Here is a 19,241-nt window from a genome sequence, read left to right as displayed (position 1 = left end):
AGATGAGGGGGGGCTAAGACAGGAATTGGAAATGCAGCGACGGATCTTTTTAGATGGGGAACCGTAGCTATGGATTGGATAGTCCGGTTATCATGGAATGATAAAAGGAGGGAATGACGAATGTGATATAAAATAGTTACTTTAGAGATATTAGTTAATGTAATGTAGAAATAAGCCACTTTGATTCTGGTTAGTTCATCGACAAAGGATTTTAGACCGCATGGAAAAAGCAGGAAGAGGTGTGTCTACGAGAGTGATGCTGGATTGATAGGGGCCGGAGAAAGGGATTGGAAGTGAGCCAATCAGAATAGATCAAACAGGTCAGGAGGGACATAGGATGACCTATGGGCGTCGAGTATGTGAAACTTGATGCCATTTGAATGTATCAGTACGGAGCTCTTTGTCTGAGACACACTTAGTCCCGGAGCTGCAGAGAGCAACGTGTTATCTGTATCACTGTGGACTAGGTTTGGCTTGCAAGCTGAATAAAATAACTAATGTTATACCTGCAAATCCATCTCGACTTTTATTGAGGCCAGACTGACGGGTAAAGAAATTTGGGATTCAACAGTGTGACAGTGAGAGCTGAGAGTGAGGAGAAGGTCAACTTACTCCGGCAGAGTATATGAGATTATTCAACCTCTTCCTGCACTGAACAGCGGTCCTCTTCTGTGGTCAGCAGGCTCTGAACACACTGGCAATCTCTTTGCAAGCCTCGGTGATGAGGTGCTGAACTTCTGGCTCCCATCATGGAGGTAAAGGATCTCCCACCAGTCCTTGACTGCCTGGAGGAGTCACTTGTCAATGAATTTTGAGGCATAGCGTTGGTCCCTTTTGGGGCCATTACTTGCCATACAAAACCCTGGGCTGTGGAATGAATTTGTGCATGGATGCTGTTTAAATACAGCGGCGAGAACTGCGACCGGATGAGGAAATAATGGGGTGGGCGAATCCCCGCTGGCCCCACAACAGGATGCGATGTGCTGCCTATTTTCTGCATACACAATGAGGTGCAAAGCAGATGATCGGGCACAACAACTCACTCCGCTCGCCAGGGGAGCAATGCCGGCTTCCCGCCATCTATTGTACTTAGTCTCAGGAGCGGTAAATTCTGCCCAATATAACTTTATTAGACCTTAGCTCAGAGTAGACAGCAGGAATAATGATTTAACATTAAGCAAATGAATCATATTAAGTATAAAAAGTAGACTTACAATAATTATATGAAGTATTCTCTTGGAAAGGTGTTTGTCTGGTGATACCGTCACCATAAATTGATCCTTTAAATATTGTCACCACTCTTAATATGGCAAATGCTAACAGAGATTTGCTGTTTTAGCTCAAGTCAGCTGAAGGCAAGCAAAAGAAATCCCACAATAAGCAGACCCCAGCCAGAAAGCTGTCCACAAAGAGTTATTGACCCACCCTTGCCCAGAGCAGATCGTCAATCCGATTATTCCCAAAACAATATAAAAGATGTCCATCTTAAGTATTTTGTGACTGTCATTTTTAGCATGTTGCTCAGGGGGCTATCAAGGGAACTAGGGAACTATATAATAGACTGACGCCAATGATACCACAATTCACAGACATTCGCATAGTAAGCCTTTATTTCTTGAAAGGACCTAATCTTAGATGCACAATTTGCCTTTCGTCGATCATACTGCAAAACATATTCTTGTAGCTCTCAAAGAGTCAGCAGTAACTACTGATAAGTTATACACCTAGCAAGGAACAACTTAATAAATATAAAACAAAATGCTTCATTAATATAAAGTGAAGACCTTAACTGCAGACCCAGAAACCCACACAGAAACAGACAAGTAACTTATTCATAGCCCACTATTTGTTGGCAATGGGTCTAATGTTCATTCTCACTCTTGTGCAATTTAAGTTTATGCACATAAGCTCTGTATATGCTTTGAGGTTTAGAAACCCCCCCCAGAATTTTTACTTTAAATACATTAATGGCTGGGATTTTAGTACACTGTGTTCTCCACTGAACTCCACAAAATAAACATGAGTCCTGACTGTTATTTTGATTTAAATAAAACACTTGCAATCTGGTGGAGACTTTTTATTTTGAGTCTCCCATAACGTCACTGCCATTTGGATGACACACGTTCTAGAGCCACAACACTGGCCTTGATAGGAGATAATGCTTTGTGTGTCTGGATGCACCAACCACCCAGAACATTTACCAACGGCAAAACATGGAGCAATACTTTAACTCAAGAGTACTTCCCGAACTTCCTTTTCTCTTGCCAATTTTCTGATGTTTGTTCCTTCTGTTGTGAAGCCATTCTTTCTTCGCTCGGTATGGTTCTATGCAACATCGAAGTGCAGTTTTTCATATGCAATCATCAACAATAATCACAATTGAGCTGAATGCCTCCTCACTTAATAACCACAAACCAGCCCTTCTAGGTAGGAGTCCGTGGATAACAATCATGTGTGCTGGCAGTGGTCAATGTTTCCCTTCATGGCCCACAGCAATTGGCGTGTAAGAGACATTAAAATAGTGAGTAAGAGAGAAAGAGAGGGAGGAGGAAGTTTGCAGAAATCAGATGTGCAAAAATAGAGTGGTGATATTGGGAGAACTTAATTACCGATATCGACTGGAATGCTGTTAGAACCAAGGGAAAGGAAGGGAAGGAATTTCTCAAACATTTTCAGGAGAACTTCTTTGACCAGTATGTTCTCATTCTAACTACGAAGGAGGCATACAAACAAAGTGCTAGGTAAACTCAGCCAGCCTGGCAGGATCTGTGAAGAGAATAATGTTTTGAATTCAATATGACAGTTCTTCAAAATTGGAGAGAGTTCAGGAGTTGATGAGTTTTATGCTGTTGGAAATGGCAGGGGAAAGGGTAACTAACTGGAACAAGAGAGATCAGGGATATATTTTTAAAAATTCATTCAAGGGGGAATGAGGGCGTCACTGGCTAGGCCAGCATCTATTGCCCATCCTGAACTGTCATTGAGAAATTGGTGGTGAGCTGCCTTCTTTAACCGCTGCAGTCCCTGTGGTGTAGCTATACCCACAGTGCTGCTAGGAGGTGAGGGAATTGACTGAGAAAGATGTCATGGAACACAAGGCAAAGAGAATGGTAATGATGGTATTGAAGACACAAAGTATTGGTTCAGAGTAGCAGAATGAAGGTAAGAAAGCAAAATAGCGAACTGTGTTAATAACAGAATAAAGATCACTACCGTCTGAAAGCAGAAACATGAGGACAAGATACAAACTGGTGCTTTGGGGGAAAAAAATAAAATGGAGGACAAAGTTTATGGTCAGAAATTGTTAAACTCAATGCTGAGATCAGAAGGCAAACGTTCCTAATCAGAAGCTGTTGGAAGCCTAGGAGACATTTCTGGGGCTAATGCTGGGGAATGAGGTGGGCTAAGTGGACCAAGAATCGATGAGGGAACACTTGGTTAAGAATGATCATTGTATCGTGAACTTTAGATTAGTAATGGAAAAGAGCAAAGAACAATTCAAAATTTCTAAATTCTCATGTGATGAAAATGGAACTAGCCGGAGTTAAAGTTTGACAGGATGAATTGTAACATAATAACGGGTGGAAGAGATGCTATGGGTATTGTTATGGGCCAGGGTTTAGAGAATCCCAAAGTGTATCATGGATACTTGACCCACACCTTTTAATAGATTGTGGTATGGGAAGCACACGGCTCACTCTACAAGTATGGTAAAGCAGAAAATGGACCAGTGGTTTTTAGAACAAAACAATGTTTATTCTATGAACTCAAGTTAACCTTTTTAAAACAAACAGTGAATATCTTAGCAACCAGTAAATCAAATACGCCCCCCAAAGAACACAAGACTGAAAATATTTATACTTCTTCTGAATTCACCAAATGATCCATAGATAGTTTTTGGATGGCAGAGACCAACAGCAGTGCAGTTCACAGACACACCCAAGCTTTTCTCAAACTGAAACTAAAAAAGCAGAAGTAGAGCTCAGCTCCACCCATACTCTGACATCACTCCAGTAACATGAGCTTTCTATAGGTATGTCAGGAATAAGCGAATGACTAGGGAAAGAGTAGGACCAGTCAAGGACAGGGATGGGAAATTGTGTGTGGAGTCTGAAGAGATAGGCGAGATACTAAATGAATATTTTTCGTCAGTATTCACTCAGGAAAACGATAATGTTGTGGAGGGGAATGCTGAGCCCCAGGCTAATAGAATAGATGGCATTGAGGTACGTAGGGAAGAGGTGTTGGCAATTCTGGACAGGCTGAAAATAGATAAGTCCCCGGGACCTGATGGGATTTATCCTAGGATTCTCTGGGAGGCCAGGGAAGAGATTGCTGGACCTTTGGCTTTGATTTTTATGTCATCATTGGCTACAGGAATAGTGCCAGAGGACTGGAGGATAGCAAATGTGGTCCCTTTGTTCAAAAAGGGGAGCAGAGACAACCCCGGCAACTATAGACTGGTGAGCCTCACGTCTGTAGTGGGTAAAGTCTTGGAGGGGATTATAAGAGACAAGATTTATAATCATCTAGATAGGAATAATATGATCAGGGATAGTCAGCATGGCTTTGTGAAGGGTAGGTCATGCCTCACAAACCTTATTGAGTTCTTTGAGAAGGTGACTGAACAGGTAGATGAGGGTAGAGCAGTTGATGTGGTGTATATGGATTTCAGCAAAGCGTTTGATAAGGTTCCCCACGGTAGGCTATTGCAGAAAATACGGAGGCTGGGGATTGAGGGTGATTTAGAGATGTGGATCAGAAATTGGCTAGCTGAAAGAAGACAGAGGGTGGTGGTTGATGGGAAATGTTCAGAATGGAGTACAGTCACAAGTGGAGTACCACAAGGATCTGTTCTGGGGCCGTTGCTGTTTGTCATTTTTATCAATGACCTAGAGGAAGGCGCAGAAGGGTGGGTGAGTAAATTTGCAGACGATACTAAAGTTGGTGGTGTTGTCGATAGTGTGGAAGGATGTAGCAGGTTACAGAGGGATATAGATAAGCTGCAGAGCTGGGCTGAGAGGTGGCAAATGGAGTTTAATGTAGAGAAGTGTGAGGTGATTCACTTTGGAAGGAATAACAGGAATGCGGAATATTTGGCTAATGGTAAAGTTCTTGAAAGTGTGGATGAGCAGAGGGATCTAGGTGTCCATGTACATAGATCCCTGAAAGTTGCCACCCAGGTTGATAGGGTTGTGAAGAAGGCCTATGGAGTGTTGGCCTTTATTGGTAGAGGGATTGAGTTCCGGAGTCGGGAGGTCATGTTGCAGCTGTACAGAACTCTGGTACGGCCGCATTTGGAGTATTGCGTACAGTTCTGGTCACCGCATTACAGGAAGGATGTGGAGGCTTTGGAGCAGGTGCAGAGGCGATTTACCAGGATGTTGCCTGGTATGGAGGAAAAATCTTATGAGGAAAGGCTGATGGACTTGAGGTTGTTTTCGTTGGAGAGAAGAAGGTTAAGAGGAGACTTAATAGAGGCATACAAAATGATCAGGGGGTTGGATAGGGTGGACAGTGAGAGCCTTCTCCCGTGGATGGAAATGGCTGGCACGAGGGGACATAACTTTAAACTGAGGGGTAATAGATATAGGACAGAGGTCAGAGGTAGGTTCTTTACGCAAAGAGTAGTGAGGCCGTGGAATGCCCTACCTGCTACAGTAGTGAACTCGCCAACATTGAGGGCATTTAAAAGTTTATTGGATAAACATATGGATGATAATGGCATAGTGTAGGTTAGATGGCTTTTGTATCGGTGCAACATCGTGGGCCGAAGGGCCTGTACTGCGCTGTATTGTTCTATGTTCTATGTTCTATGAGCAGCTCCATTTCTTAAAGATACATTTCTTAAACACCCATTTCTTAAAGGGTACTCTCACATGACAGTACGGGCTAGGTACATTCTAACAAGAAGAAAAGGCAGGAGGGGACCCAAAGCCAGGGATTCTTGGATGCAGGAGAAGATAGAGCACATGATAAAACAAAAAATATTGCATTAGATCTTGTATTATGCATATCAGCGAATTCTTCAAGCAGGAACAAGCCCAAAAGGTATGGCCCAGATCTTCCGATCTGCTGCGATGTTGTGTGGATCACCGGTTACCATGATTAAAAGTGCAGCTTTACCTTTTCCCATCCTTCAAGCTAGGAGTTCTGGTGCCACAGCAGGGATCCACAAACAGTACCGGTGAGGATACATAGCAGCAGGGTCATGCACTCTTATGATTTCACCAGCTCAATTGACTCTCCTTAAGATCACCTTGACTGTAGTGTTAAGTTTTTTTAAGTTCTTAAGTTTTTTTGAACTATTTCTAATATTTAAGTTTTTTAATTGCTGTCATGAGTTTGTGATGACCAGTGAGCATTATCAGGCACGCAAAGAGGCAGGGTAAGAACTGTCGGGAGGGGTTTGAGCAAGAGATGACCACTGTCAAGGCTGGGGCGGAGGGGAGAGGAAGAGTGTAACATTGTCGGACATGTGGGGGATGCTTGAGGTGATCAGTGTCAGGATTATGGAGGGGGTGGGGTGAGCATCATCAGAGATGTGAGCATGTTAGGGATGCATGATGAAGCAGCATCTGCGGTGTGAGGAGCTGAAGTGAGAATGTCTGGACATGGGGGGGGGGGGGGGGGGTGGGGGGGTTTGTCACCATCTTGCATTCCCGAGCAAAGCATTGTTGGGGATGAGTGAGGATTGCTGGGGTGGGAGTGGTTGAGCATTGTTGGGGGTGCGGGGACAGGTGAGTATTGTCGGGTGCTGAGGCAGATAAGCATCGTCAGGGTTATTGGGGCAGGTGAGCATTGTTGAGGATGTTGGGGGTGTGGGGAACATGAATAGAATGGCAGTTAACATAAAAGTTAACCAACCCAAAAATCTTCTAACGGTAAATGAATAATAAGATGCCGGGTAGGGCCCATTAGGGACAAAGAAAGTGATATATGCCTAGAGCTTCAGGCCAAGGCTAGAATACTTCATGGGCACTTTTGCATTGGTGTTTGCTAAGAGGGTGCTGACAAAATGTCAGTGGAAACGGTTCAGATGATTTGCATCCCAGGTTGCTAACTGAAGTGGGGGTGGGACAGTGGAAGGGCTTCCCATAATCTTCCAACTCTCCCTAATTACTGGAGGTGTCAGAGGATTAGAGAGTGGTATGAAAGTACAAAGGATATTCCTAGTAACTTCAAATCAGACTCTTTAATACCTGTGGTGGGTAAGGTTTTAGAAACAGTAATCAGGGAAAAAAATTAAAGGTACTTGACAAGGTTTGAGTTAGTTAACAAAATCCAGCACATATTTTTAAAAGGCAGATTATATCCAACTAATCCAACTGATTTTTTTGATCAAAGTAACAGCGAAGGATAATGAAAAATAAAAACTTGGCTTAAGGACAGAAAGGACAGAGTTGTGGTAAATGGTTGTTTTTCATACTACAGGATGGTGGGCAGTGGTGTTCCCCAAGGATTAGTGCTAGGATCACAAGGATTAGTGCTAGGATCACAAGGGTTAGTGCTAAGATCACAAGGGTTAGTGCTAGGATCACAAGGGTCAGTGCTAGGATCACAAGGGTTAGTGCTAGGATCACAAGGGTTAGTGCTAGGATCACAAGGGTTAGTGCTAGGATCGCTGCGTCTTTGGTAACATACAAGTGACTACGATATTGAAATATAGAGTAACATTTCAAAAATTTCCAATGATGCCATACTTGGAGGTGTGGCAAACGGTGGGGATAATTTGTGATTGTAACAGTATATAGGTAGGCTAGACAAAGAGGCAGACAAATAACAGATGGAATTTGACATGAAGAAGCAGAAAAGATTGGGCAGGCACTTAAAGGCATAGTTATAAAGAATGTGCAGAGTCAAAGGGAACTGGGGTTCATGCGCATGAATAATGGAAGCTGTCAGAACATATTGAGAGAATAGTTGGCACATCATATAAAGTCTTGGGCTTCATTAACAGAAGCATCGCGTACATCAGTAAGTATGTATGCTGAAGCTTTCGAAAGCTCTACTTAGACCACCACTAGAGTACTGCTATTCAGTTCTGCTCACCATTCTTTAGGAAGGATGCAAAAGACCTTGAGAAAGTGCAGAGGAGCCTTTCCACAATTGGGAGTTAGCTACAAGGAAAAAGTATTCCCATTAGTTAATGATACAAGGACTAAGAACACAGATTTAAGATTTTGGGCAGGGGATATGGGGAAGATGTGAGGAAGAACCTTATTACACAGCACATGGTAATGTAACCCATTGCCTCCAAGTGTAGTGGAAATGCTGAATGATTTCAAAAGGAAATTAGATAGGCACTTGAGGAAAATTGGCTAAGTATTAATGCATTTAATAATGAAAATCTAATGGAAGATTTTCCAAAACCACTGGCTTCAAACCCAACTCCAAACTCTGTTCTCGCGCCACCAAATCCACCCCTTCCCTTGTCACTGTCTGAATCCAAGCTTCTTAAAAATATATATTTTTATTCTCCTCCTTTTTCATATTTTCATCCAAATTTCCACCCACCACCAAACAATCAACGGCAACAAATACAATGTCAATCCCCAAGTCAACAATCCCTTCCTCCCACCAACTCCCAAACAACCCTCAACATTTTAAATACAAACATCAAAGAAAAGGAATCCAGAATCCACCATCAACCCATACATAGTCACCAACAACATACACAGTCCAAACCCCGCCTCCCTCCCAACGTTCAATGTCATCCAACTTTTGAAAGTGCACAATAAACAAAGCCCATGAATTGTAGAACCCTTCCATCCTTCCCCTCGACTCAAACTTCACGTTCTCAAGTGTTAAAAACTCCAACAGATTCCCCCCTCCGCTCCAGGGCTCACGGTGAAGGAGCTGATCTCCACCCAACAGGATCTGCCTTCGGGCGATCAGCGAGGCAAAGGCTAAAACATCTGCCTCCACACCCACTCCCAACCCTGGTTGATCCGATACCCCGAATATGGCTTCCAAGCTTCAAGCTTCATTTGTACCACCTTCGAGATTACCCTGAAGACCTCCCTCCAATACCCCTCCAGCTTTGGGCAGGACCAAAACATATGAACGTGATTTTCGGGGCCCCACAATGTTCACAAACATCCTCTACCCCTTAAAGAGTTGGCTGATTCTCGCCTTTGTGAGATGCGCCCTATACACCACCTTCAGCTGGATCAGCCCCAACCTCACACACAAAGTTGAAGTATTCAACCGCCAGAGCACCTCACATTAAAACCACTCCTCCATGTCCTCTCCCAACTCATCTTCCCATTTTGTCTTAATCCCCTCCAGCAGTGCCTTCTCTTCTCCCAGGATCACCCCATACATCGCCGACACCACCCCCTTCTCCACTCCCCCTGTCGTCAGCACCACCTCCAACAGAGTGGGGCGGCGCCATCAGAAAGCTCTGTATCTCCTTCCTAGCAAAATCTCGGACCTGCATATATACCAAACATTTCCCCCTGCCCAAACCCATATTTTGCCCACAGCTCCTCCAATCCCGTAAACCGGCACCCAAGAAACAAATCCTTTACTGTCCTGGCTCCCTTTTCCCCCCATCTCCGAAAACTCCCATCCCACTTCCTTGGCTCAAATCTATGATTCCCCCGAATTGGCATTTCCATTGACCCTGCCCTCAGCCTAAAGTGAATTAGGGAACTGCCTCCAGATTCTCAACGTCGCTACTATCACCGGACTCCCCGAGTACTACCCCGGGGCCATCGGGAGCGGCTTTGTTGCCAGGGCCCTCAGCCCCAATCCCCTGCACAGACCCCCTCAGTTCTAACCCACTGGGAGTCACCCCCTCTAACCCAGCTCCTCACCTTCTCAGCATTCGTCACCCAGTAATAATACAGTAAATTCGGGAGACCCAACCATGCTGACTGCCGTCCTCTTTGCAACAGCACCTTCCTAATCCTGGCCACCTTCCCCCCACCCCCCCATATAAACAAGGTAATCATCTTTTCAACCTCCTTGAAAAATACCTTTGGCAGGAAGATCGTCAGGCATTGAAAAATAAACAAAAATCGCGGTAACACATTCATTTTAATTACCTGTACCCGACCTGCCAGTGACAGAGGAAGACCATCCCACTTTGCCAGATCCGCTTTCACCCTCCCCAACAAACTAGTAACAATTAGACCTACAGAGCCCCCCCAAATCCCGTGCCACCTGCACCCCCAGATATCTAAAGTGAGTCACCGCCCTACGGAATGGTAGCCCCCACCCCCCACCTCTGGCCGAGACACCACAAAATATTCACTTTTATCTAAATTTAGCTTCTATCCCAAAAAAGATCCAAACACTCGAAGCAGCTCCAATATGCCACCCATTGACATACTCGGTTCTGATACATACAACAGCAAGTCGTCCACTTACAAAGAAACCCTATGCTCTAACTCATCCCCACCCCCTCACTATCCCTCTCCACACCTCCAAACTCCTCAACGCGGTGGCCAAAGGCTCAATCGCAAGCGCTAACAACAAGGGCATCTCTGCCTGGTCCCACAGTGCAGAACAAAACATCCCGAATTTATGTTATGCGTGCGGACACTCACACCTCAACCCCTCCTCCCTATACAGTAGTCTTACCCAATCTAAAAATCGTGGCCTAATCCCAAACCGCTCCAGAATTGCCATCAAATTCCCCCACTCTACTTGGTTAAACACATTCTCGGCACCCAACTCCACAACCACATCTGTCACCCTCCCCTCTGCCTGCGTCATATCCACGTTCAATACCCTCCTACTGTTCAAAAAGAGCTGCCTTCCCTTCACAAAACCCATCTGATCTTCCCCTTTCACCTTCGGGATGCACTCCTCCAACTACCTTCACCAACACCTTTGCGTCCACATTCAAAAACGATATGGGCCTATATGACCCACATTCTGTCGGATCCTTATCCTTCTTGAGCAACAGGGAGATTGATAGATTGATACCTGCCCCAAAGTCTGTGGCAACAGCCACTTCCCTATCGCTTCCTCAAACATCCCCACCATCAGCGGCGCCAACTTATCTCTAAATTCCTTATATTACTCCACCGGAAACCCATCTTCCCCGATTGCATCCTCCCAATCGCATCTTATATCTCCTGCTCTACTATTGCCCCCTCAAATATAGCCCTATCCTCCTCCCCAACCTTGGGTATTCCAACCCATCCAGGAATTCCTGCATCACCCGATCCTTCCCCGGTGGCTCCTACCTTTACATTCTCCCTTCGAACGCCCTATTAATCGGATCCAGAGCCACCAACAACTTCCCTGCCCTAACCCGCACCTGAACAATTTCTCTCACCGCTCCCTCCCCCCGAAGCTGGTCTGACAATATGCACCCTGCCTTCTCTCCATATTCGTAAACCGCTCCCCTTGCCCTCCTCAGCTGGCACACCGCCTTCCTTGTGGACAGCTGGTCAAAGCTCTCCTGCAACTCCTTCCTCTTTTCCAACTTTGCTGGATCCCCGTCTTTTGCATACCTCCTGTCTACCTCCAACATCTCAGCCATTACCCTTTGACCCTCCACCCTCTCATCCATCTTTGCCTTAAATGAGATCACCTCCTCCCTTACCACCTTTAGAGCTTCCAAAACCACCGCCTGCGAAACCTCCCCCATACAATTAAACCCCACGTATTTTTCAATTACGTTCTCAATCTTATCACAGAACCCTCGGTCTCCCAACAGTAATGTCCACTCCGACCTCTGCACTGCCCCTCTCTCCAACACCATATTGGATTTGATTGGATTTGTTTATTGTCACTTGTACCGAGGTACAGTGAAAAGTATTTTTCTGCGAGCAGCTCAACAGATCATTGAGTACATGGGAAGAAAAGGGAATAAAAGAAAATACATAATAGGGCAACACAAGATGTACAATGTAACTACATAAGCACCGGCATCGGATGAAGCATACAGGTTAATGAGGTCAGTCCATAAGAGGGTCATTTGGGAGTCTGTTAACAGTGGGGAAGAAGCTGTTTTTGAGTCTGTTCGTGCGTGTTCTCAGACTTCTGTACCTCCTGCCCGATGGAAGAAGTTGGAAGAGTGAGTAAGCCGGGTGGGAGGGGTCTTTGATTATGCTGCCCGCTTTCCCCAGGTAGCGGGAGGTGTAGATGGAGTCAATGGATGGGAGGCACGTTCGTGTGATGGACTGGGCGGTGTTCACGACTCTCTGAAGTTTCTTGCGGTCCTGGGCCGAGACGTTGCCATACCAGGCTGTGATGCAGCCAGATAGGATCCTTTCTATGATGTATCTGTAAAAGTTGGTTAGGGTTAATGTCCACCCAATGTGGCGCATGATCCGATATCGCAATTGCCGAATATTCTGACCCCTTGACCCCAGCCAACAGCGTCTTCCCCGCCACAAAAGAAATCAACCTGCGAATAAACCTTATGGCCCGAGGAGAAAAAGGTATACTCCCGCTCTTCAGGTGCAGAAGCCTCCAAGGCTCCACCTCTCCCATCATTAGTCTAGCCAATGCCTTTGCACCACCCCCACCCCCCCCGCACAGGACAAGCGAGCGCATCCGTTACCTGTCCAAACTCGGTTCCTGCACCAACGTCCAGTCTCTACCCACGATCAATTCGTGTGAATCCAAGTCGGGGATGACCCCACACACCTTCTTTACAAATCCTACATCGTCCCAGTTGGGACCACACACGCTTACCAGCGCCACCAGCCTCGCCTACCTCCCTGGTCCGCAACCATTTTCTCCATCTGGAACCGTACTCTTTTGTGAACCAGTACTGCTACCCCTCAAGCCCTGCCGTCAAATCCCGAATGAAACACGTGGCTAACCCAGCCCTTCCTAAGCCTCACCTGATCCTTCAAGTGAGTCTCCTACAGCATTGCCATATCGGCCTTCAAATCTTTCAGATGCGCCAGTGTTAAGTAATGGGTTAAGAGACATTGCAATTAGTTGTCTCATTTATGTTAAGTATCCATTAATTGACACTGATATGTAAAGGGGCTTCAGGTGGCCTCTGTCAGGTGGCGTGTTGTTAAGAGTTTTGTGCAGAGTCTGTGGTGAGTGAAATAAATGGTGTTTGGTGAAAAGGAAGAAGAACTTTAGACTCTTCATTTCACAGCAACTAAAACGTCTAACAGCCAGCCCCCTTGATCTCTTGACTGGGCCTCCCAACTCCCTCACGTTCCATGTAACTATCCTAACCGGGGATCTCTCACTGCCCCTCCCTTCTTATCTACCATTATCATAATTCTGGGCCCTTACCCATGAGCCTGACCCGCCCCTATCCATTGTTAACAACGAACCCCTTCCCCCTCCCAGAATGCCCCCTTGCACTTCCTCTCGAAAAAACCTCACGCAGTATCGAACCCCTCCCCCCCCCGTTTCACACCTCTTAGGCCCTTCGAAGCCTGCTCGCCAGGCTGCAATGTCCGCAGCCCCTCCCCCCACCACACCTCCATTCACTAGCCGACTTAAGTTAGCTAGCGCGGGGCCCCCCATCCAAGGCTTTCTGTCCCGTCCCCTCCCGCCCAATCCCAGGAAAATAATCAAACCCAAATATCTCAACAAAATAAAACTGTCACAACAAAAAATAACAATCAAAAAAAATGTAACCTCCATAACGTGATGTAAAAAATAAAAATATAGGTTAAAAAAAAAACATTTATCCACTCTCCCAACTCCCCATTCACAGTCCACAACCCTTCTTCAGTTCCATTCATCACTTCTGCCCCAAGCCTTCTGCCTTCACGAACGCCTCCACCACCTACACCGTCTCGAAGTAGAAACCTCTGACATTGTAGGTCGCTTTCAGCTTCACTGGATACACCATTCCAAATCGCACCCCGCTGTTGTATAATGCAGTCTTCACTCGGCCAAATGCCGCTCGCATCTTTGCCAGCTCCACCGTCAAGTTCTGTTAAAACCGAACTCCAGCACCAGCCCACTGCACCTCCGGCTTCTGCTTTGCCCAGTTCAAAATCTTCTCCTTCATGTGGAAGAAGATGATGACTGCCCTTGGTGGTTCATTTAACTTTGGCTTCGGCCTCAGCGGCCGATGAGCTTGGTCCAGTTCATACCAAGAGGGCTCCTCTCCCTCCCCCATCTTGGCAGAGTACTCCGTCGGCCTTGAGCTCTCCACCCCCTCGGGTAAGCCCACAATCCTGAAATTTTGCCACCTCGAGCTATTTATTCTCCAAGTTCTCTAGCTTTGCTCTAAGCCCTTATTGGACTCGACCACCCTCCGCAGCTCATCCCCCATTGAGGTGAGCTGATCGCTGTGCTGCGACATGGCCTCTTCCACTCCCTCCATCTTCTCGCCCTGCTCCCTCACCTCGGCCGATGTCTTTGCCACAACCACCCGCACCGGAGCAATTGCCTCCTCCATGAACGCCTTCAAAGCCACTGGCAACTTCCTCAACACCTCCGTACGCTTTGCAAACTGCTTCTCCAGTTCCAAAGGAATCACCTCAGTCATCTTCTCTCCTGTGAGCAGTGCAACCCCACCCAGCAGCCCAGCCTCCACCATCTTGTTAGCTCCCTGGCTGGCCCTCTCAATCGACGATGAACACTCACTCCCTCCCTTCTTCGTGGCTGTTTTCATGAAACCGTTTGACATTCTTTGCCTTCCTTACATTTTCCTAAATCCTATCATTTGCAAATTGCCCCCAGGACCAGACTTTAAAACTCCTAAAAACACGCCTCAACAGGAGCCGCCAACATGCAACTTCCCCTCTATATGCCCCTGTTGCTAACTTTTGGTTGGTTCAATTGGCTCTGTTTTATAACCTTTGCTCTAGAGTCGCCAGGTATCTTTATGATACCACCACGAGGTTTAAGTTCAAGGAATGATCAATAACTCAACACACCAATTAGTAAGATTCAAATCAAAACACATTTATTATATACAGTAAGTCACTACTTATGCATATAACTCTACTTTCTAGACTATTTCTATCACTAAAAGGCCTTTACTTAGCTTTGGAATTGGCCCACCAGATCAGGGGAACAAATGCCTTTCGTTCAGGCCCCGAGTCTGCAGGATTCAAAAGCTGGTATGGACTCGTAGCTAGGAGCGCCTATCTCATAGCGAGCGTTGACTGGAGACTTACTTGGTTGATGTGGCCGCTTGGGCAGTTCACTCTCAGGGGTTGATTCGCGTTGTTGAGTGACCATGCCAAGAAGGACAATTTGAACTTGGGGGCTTTACTTTATAGTCCCCAGGGGCTTCCCGCCCTTCGGGGCGGACCCCGTACCTGGTTTCAAGTGATTGGACTTCGTTCCAATCATTTGGTTCGATTTCTCCAATGCTGGAGCGGTTCGCTGATCGTTGGGCGGTCTTTAAGTGTCAGTTAACCTCTTTTGTGTTGGCTCCTGCTGGCGCCGAAGAGTCTGGCTTGGCCTTGTTTACCTTAAAATGTTTCGATTGTTCCCGGGGATTGCTCATTACTATGTAGATGGTTGCTACATTACTATGCAAATTGCTGCTTGTATCAATGCTGTCTGGGTTTCTGCAGAGTCTAATACACAGTAAACTTGCACCTGCTAGTTTGTGCCTGTGTTGGCTGAATTTTCCTTCAGCCTTTGCGGTTCTCCATTTTAAGTCAGGAAGTGGCCAACTCAGGTGGCTACAGCCCCCCCCCCCCCCCCGCAAGTCTTGTCTGAATCCAAGCTTGACTGTTCAAAACCTTGTCACCCTATCTGACTCTGAGATGAACTACTGAAGTGCCCACTTCCACCTCTGTAAGATTCATCGTCTTCACTTCAGTTCCTCTGCCTTTGTTATCTCTAGACTATTTTTATTCTTACCCGGCGAGCCTCCTATCTTTCACTCTACATAAACTTGCTCCTGGCCAAAACTCTCTTGCCCGTATTCTAACTTGCACCGAGCCCCATTCACTCATCGCCACTGTGCTTGCTGACAAATATTGACTCCTGGTCAGGCTACCTGCCCTAACATCTGCTAGAGTTTAGAAAAGTAAGAGGCGACTTGATCAAAACCTTTAAGATCCTGAGGGGAATTGACAGGGTTGATGTGGCGAGGATGTTTCCTCTTGTCAGAGAATCAAGAACTAGGGGTCACTGTTTAAAAATAAAGGGGTGCTCATTTAAGACAGAGATGAAGAAACGTTTTTTTCTCAAAGGGTTATGAGTCTCTGAATTTTCTTCCTCAAAAGGCAGTGGAAGCAGCGTCTTTAAATATTTTTAAGTCCAAGGTAGATAGATTCTTGATTAACAAGGGGGTGAAAGGTTATCGGGGGTAGGCAGGCATGTGGGGTTGAAGTTACAATCAGATCAGCCATGATCTTAATGAATGCCGGAGCACACCCTGAAGCATTTCATAGCAATAGTAAATATATTTATTAATTGGCTATGTAGACAAGCCTGGCAGCTAATTACATAAATCAGACTTGAGGGATTGAGTGACCTATTCCTGCTCCTAATTCATATGTTTATTACTATGACTTGGTAGCAAATTTTGTTTGATAACACTCCTTTGACACCTTGAGACATTTTATTTCATTTATGTCGCTGTAATGCATGTATGCTGAATTGTTAAAAGCTTAACACAAATGTTAAATGCAGTATTCTTTCGCAGTGCAGTTTGCTTTGATAACTTTAATGACACAACATTTGGGTTACAGATTTCAATAACAATACGAGTAACAACTCACAAGATTTAGATGCTGTGTCATGGAATAGTGTGCTGTGAGTGGATACAAAAAGAAAATGACAGGACTGACAGCGGCTGTCAGCAGCTGTTTGCCTTTGGTACCTTGCCCACTGAAGAATTGAACAAAATCACCTTGCAAGGTGTTGTTCTCTGCCTCCAGAGGTAACATATATATTACAGCCCTGCAACCAAAAGCAGCAGTGTTAAAAGTGAGCAAACCTGGATCCCTCGTTCATAGCATACCATGAAGCATTTGTAGCCAATTAATAAATATATTTACTATTGCGATGTAGGCAAGAATGGCAGCTAATTTAAATCAGCCCCCACAAATAATGGGAATAAATCTCCAATTAATCTGTTTTGGTTGCGGGAAGATTGTTGGCTCGGGTAGAATTGACAGACAAAGCCTTGAGTTAGCATCTCATCTGAAAGATGTGATACAATTGGGATTTAAAATATCTAGTCTTTTAAATACCATTCTTGGAGATAGATGTTTCTATTTCTCCAATTAAAACTGGACTCTCAGGATAGACTGCAGGATAATGTTCATTAAAATCATGGGGGGATAGTGGTGTAGTGGCACTCTGGACCAGCAATCAAGAGACCCCGGAGAATCCTCTGGGGACCCAGGTTCGAATCCCACCACGGCAGATTGTTGACCCATCCCATCCCATCTGTCGTTTAGGGAAGGAAATCTGCCCTCCTTAACTGATGGAGACTCCAGATCCACAGTAATATGGTTGACTCTTAAATTAGTGATGGGTAATAAATGCAGGCCTGCACACCCACATTCCATGAATGAAAATTTAAAAATTTGAGCAGTTCAACTCAGGAATGAAGAGCTGTTCAAGGTCCCGTTTGATTGGAAAACAGCACATGCCACAAGATCTACATAAGGGATTTTGATGAAGACGGTCATTCAGTTCAGTTGGTCTCACCTTTCAAGATATCTCTGTTTAAAATCGGAAATGCAGGGTGCTTAACACACACTATGTTAGATTAGAATGCAGATGTCAGGTTCAAACCAACAGATTTTTACTCCACAGCAAGAATACCATCACTGAATTAGGAAAGGCACTTCCATTCATCTATAATCGTGTCTCTCAAAAGCATCTCAAAGACTTCACATATAATGATTAATCTTCAACTATTTCACCAGTAAAGTCGCTGAAGTCCCAGATGACTGGAGGCTGCTTTTTCTTTTTGGGGGGTGGGGGGATCTGACTGGTGGTGATTTAACCTGAGGATCACCACACCTCAGGTGAGGGGCAAGGTTGAGAAGGTCGACCTTCATAAATAACCTCAGCCAGTACAGGGATTGAACCAGTACTGTTGGCCTCTATCTGTATCTCAAACCAGCTGTCCAGCCAACTGAGCTAAGCTGGCCCCTATAGGTGAACATACACAGCATGTTCTCTGACATAGCAATATTAATATACGGTTCAATTCCCGTACCAGCCTCCCCGAACAGGCGCCGGAATGTGGCGACAAGGGGCTTTTCACATTAACTTCATTTGAAGCCTTCTTGTGACACGAAGCGATTTTCATTTCATTTAATACACTTTCTGTAGTAGGCAGAAACGTTGGTCAGGAGCACTGGGAGAACTCTTTGCTCTTCTTTATTGCTGTGGAATATTTAACAACCAATTCAACGGACAGAGACTTGAGTTAAGTTCTGATCCAAAAGACAGTACAATTCATCACATTTCAGTCCTGAACAGAAATGATGAGCTCAGGTCATGGTGAGAGGGTGCTCACAACCTTTTGAGTCTGCTACCAAAACAACTATGCAGGCACCAATGCACAAGTTAAATCACCAACAATTATCATGCAGACTGGCAAATCATGTTTCCATACATTTTAGACTTCATTTAGTTCCTGACATTGCAAGAAAAGTATGCATGTATAAAGACACTCAGAAGCAATTTGTTGAAAAGTTGATTAGGAACATGGACTCCTGTGTTGAAATACAGAGATTTCTAGACATCGAAACTGCAATTGCAAAGTAATGAAAATGTGGACCACAAAGCTAGTAAGCAGAAGCTGTTATTTAAAGAAAAACAACAGACCTTGCATCTGGAAATACTGGAATTGCACAACAGGGCAATCTCGAGAAGGTGGGGTTAATATTTTGTGAGTGCCCTTCATGAGAATTAATGTCAAATGAAACAAATTGGTAACCCAGCTTTCCTCTTTTGGATAATTACATGTTGCATTTATTTCAGAAGAACAACATTCATTAAGTTTATTTATGGCTATATTTTACAATATTAGCTGTACCATACCAGGTCTCGGCCAAAGGCTTGCGAGAGGATCATTTCTTGTTCAAGTTTCTTTTTGATATATTCGGCAGATAGAACCATGCCCTGTAAAGAAATCAGGATGCGCACAAAATAAATTGTAAACCCTAGTTACAGAGGTAACAGCATGCTTGATATTTCATTTAATTAATAACAATAAAAATTAGTAATGCAAAATGGAAACTAAATGAAACGTTAAAAATCACCTCTCACTTGGGACTTCACAACTAAAACGTCTCAATTTTACTATTATCAGCTTTCTAATAACATGCTCTGGCCACTGGCCCTCGATGCTTGAAGACAGTGTG

General features: G+C 45.0%; 1 protein-coding gene across 1 annotated transcript in view; it reads right to left on the bottom strand.

The window, feature by feature from the left end:
• Positions 1-18,999, bottom strand: part of LOC140407278 (diacylglycerol lipase-alpha-like) — a gene marked incomplete at both ends in the record, with an annotated part of 45,483 nt that extends 26,484 nt beyond the window's left edge. Inside the window, one exon of the mRNA XM_072494890.1 lies at positions 18,919-18,999. Coding sequence (XP_072350991.1) covers positions 18,919-18,999 — 81 coding nt within the window. The remainder of the gene's footprint in view (positions 1-18,918) is intronic.
• Between the last annotated feature and the right edge of the window lie 242 nt (positions 19,000-19,241).

The sequence above is a fragment of the Scyliorhinus torazame genome, unplaced genomic scaffold (genome assembly GCF_047496885.1).
Source record: "Scyliorhinus torazame isolate Kashiwa2021f unplaced genomic scaffold, sScyTor2.1 scaffold_1425, whole genome shotgun sequence".
Taxonomy (NCBI): domain Eukaryota; kingdom Metazoa; phylum Chordata; class Chondrichthyes; order Carcharhiniformes; family Scyliorhinidae; genus Scyliorhinus; species Scyliorhinus torazame.
The sequence above is the reverse complement of the archived record's forward strand: the minus strand, read 5'-3'. Positions and strand labels throughout refer to the sequence as shown.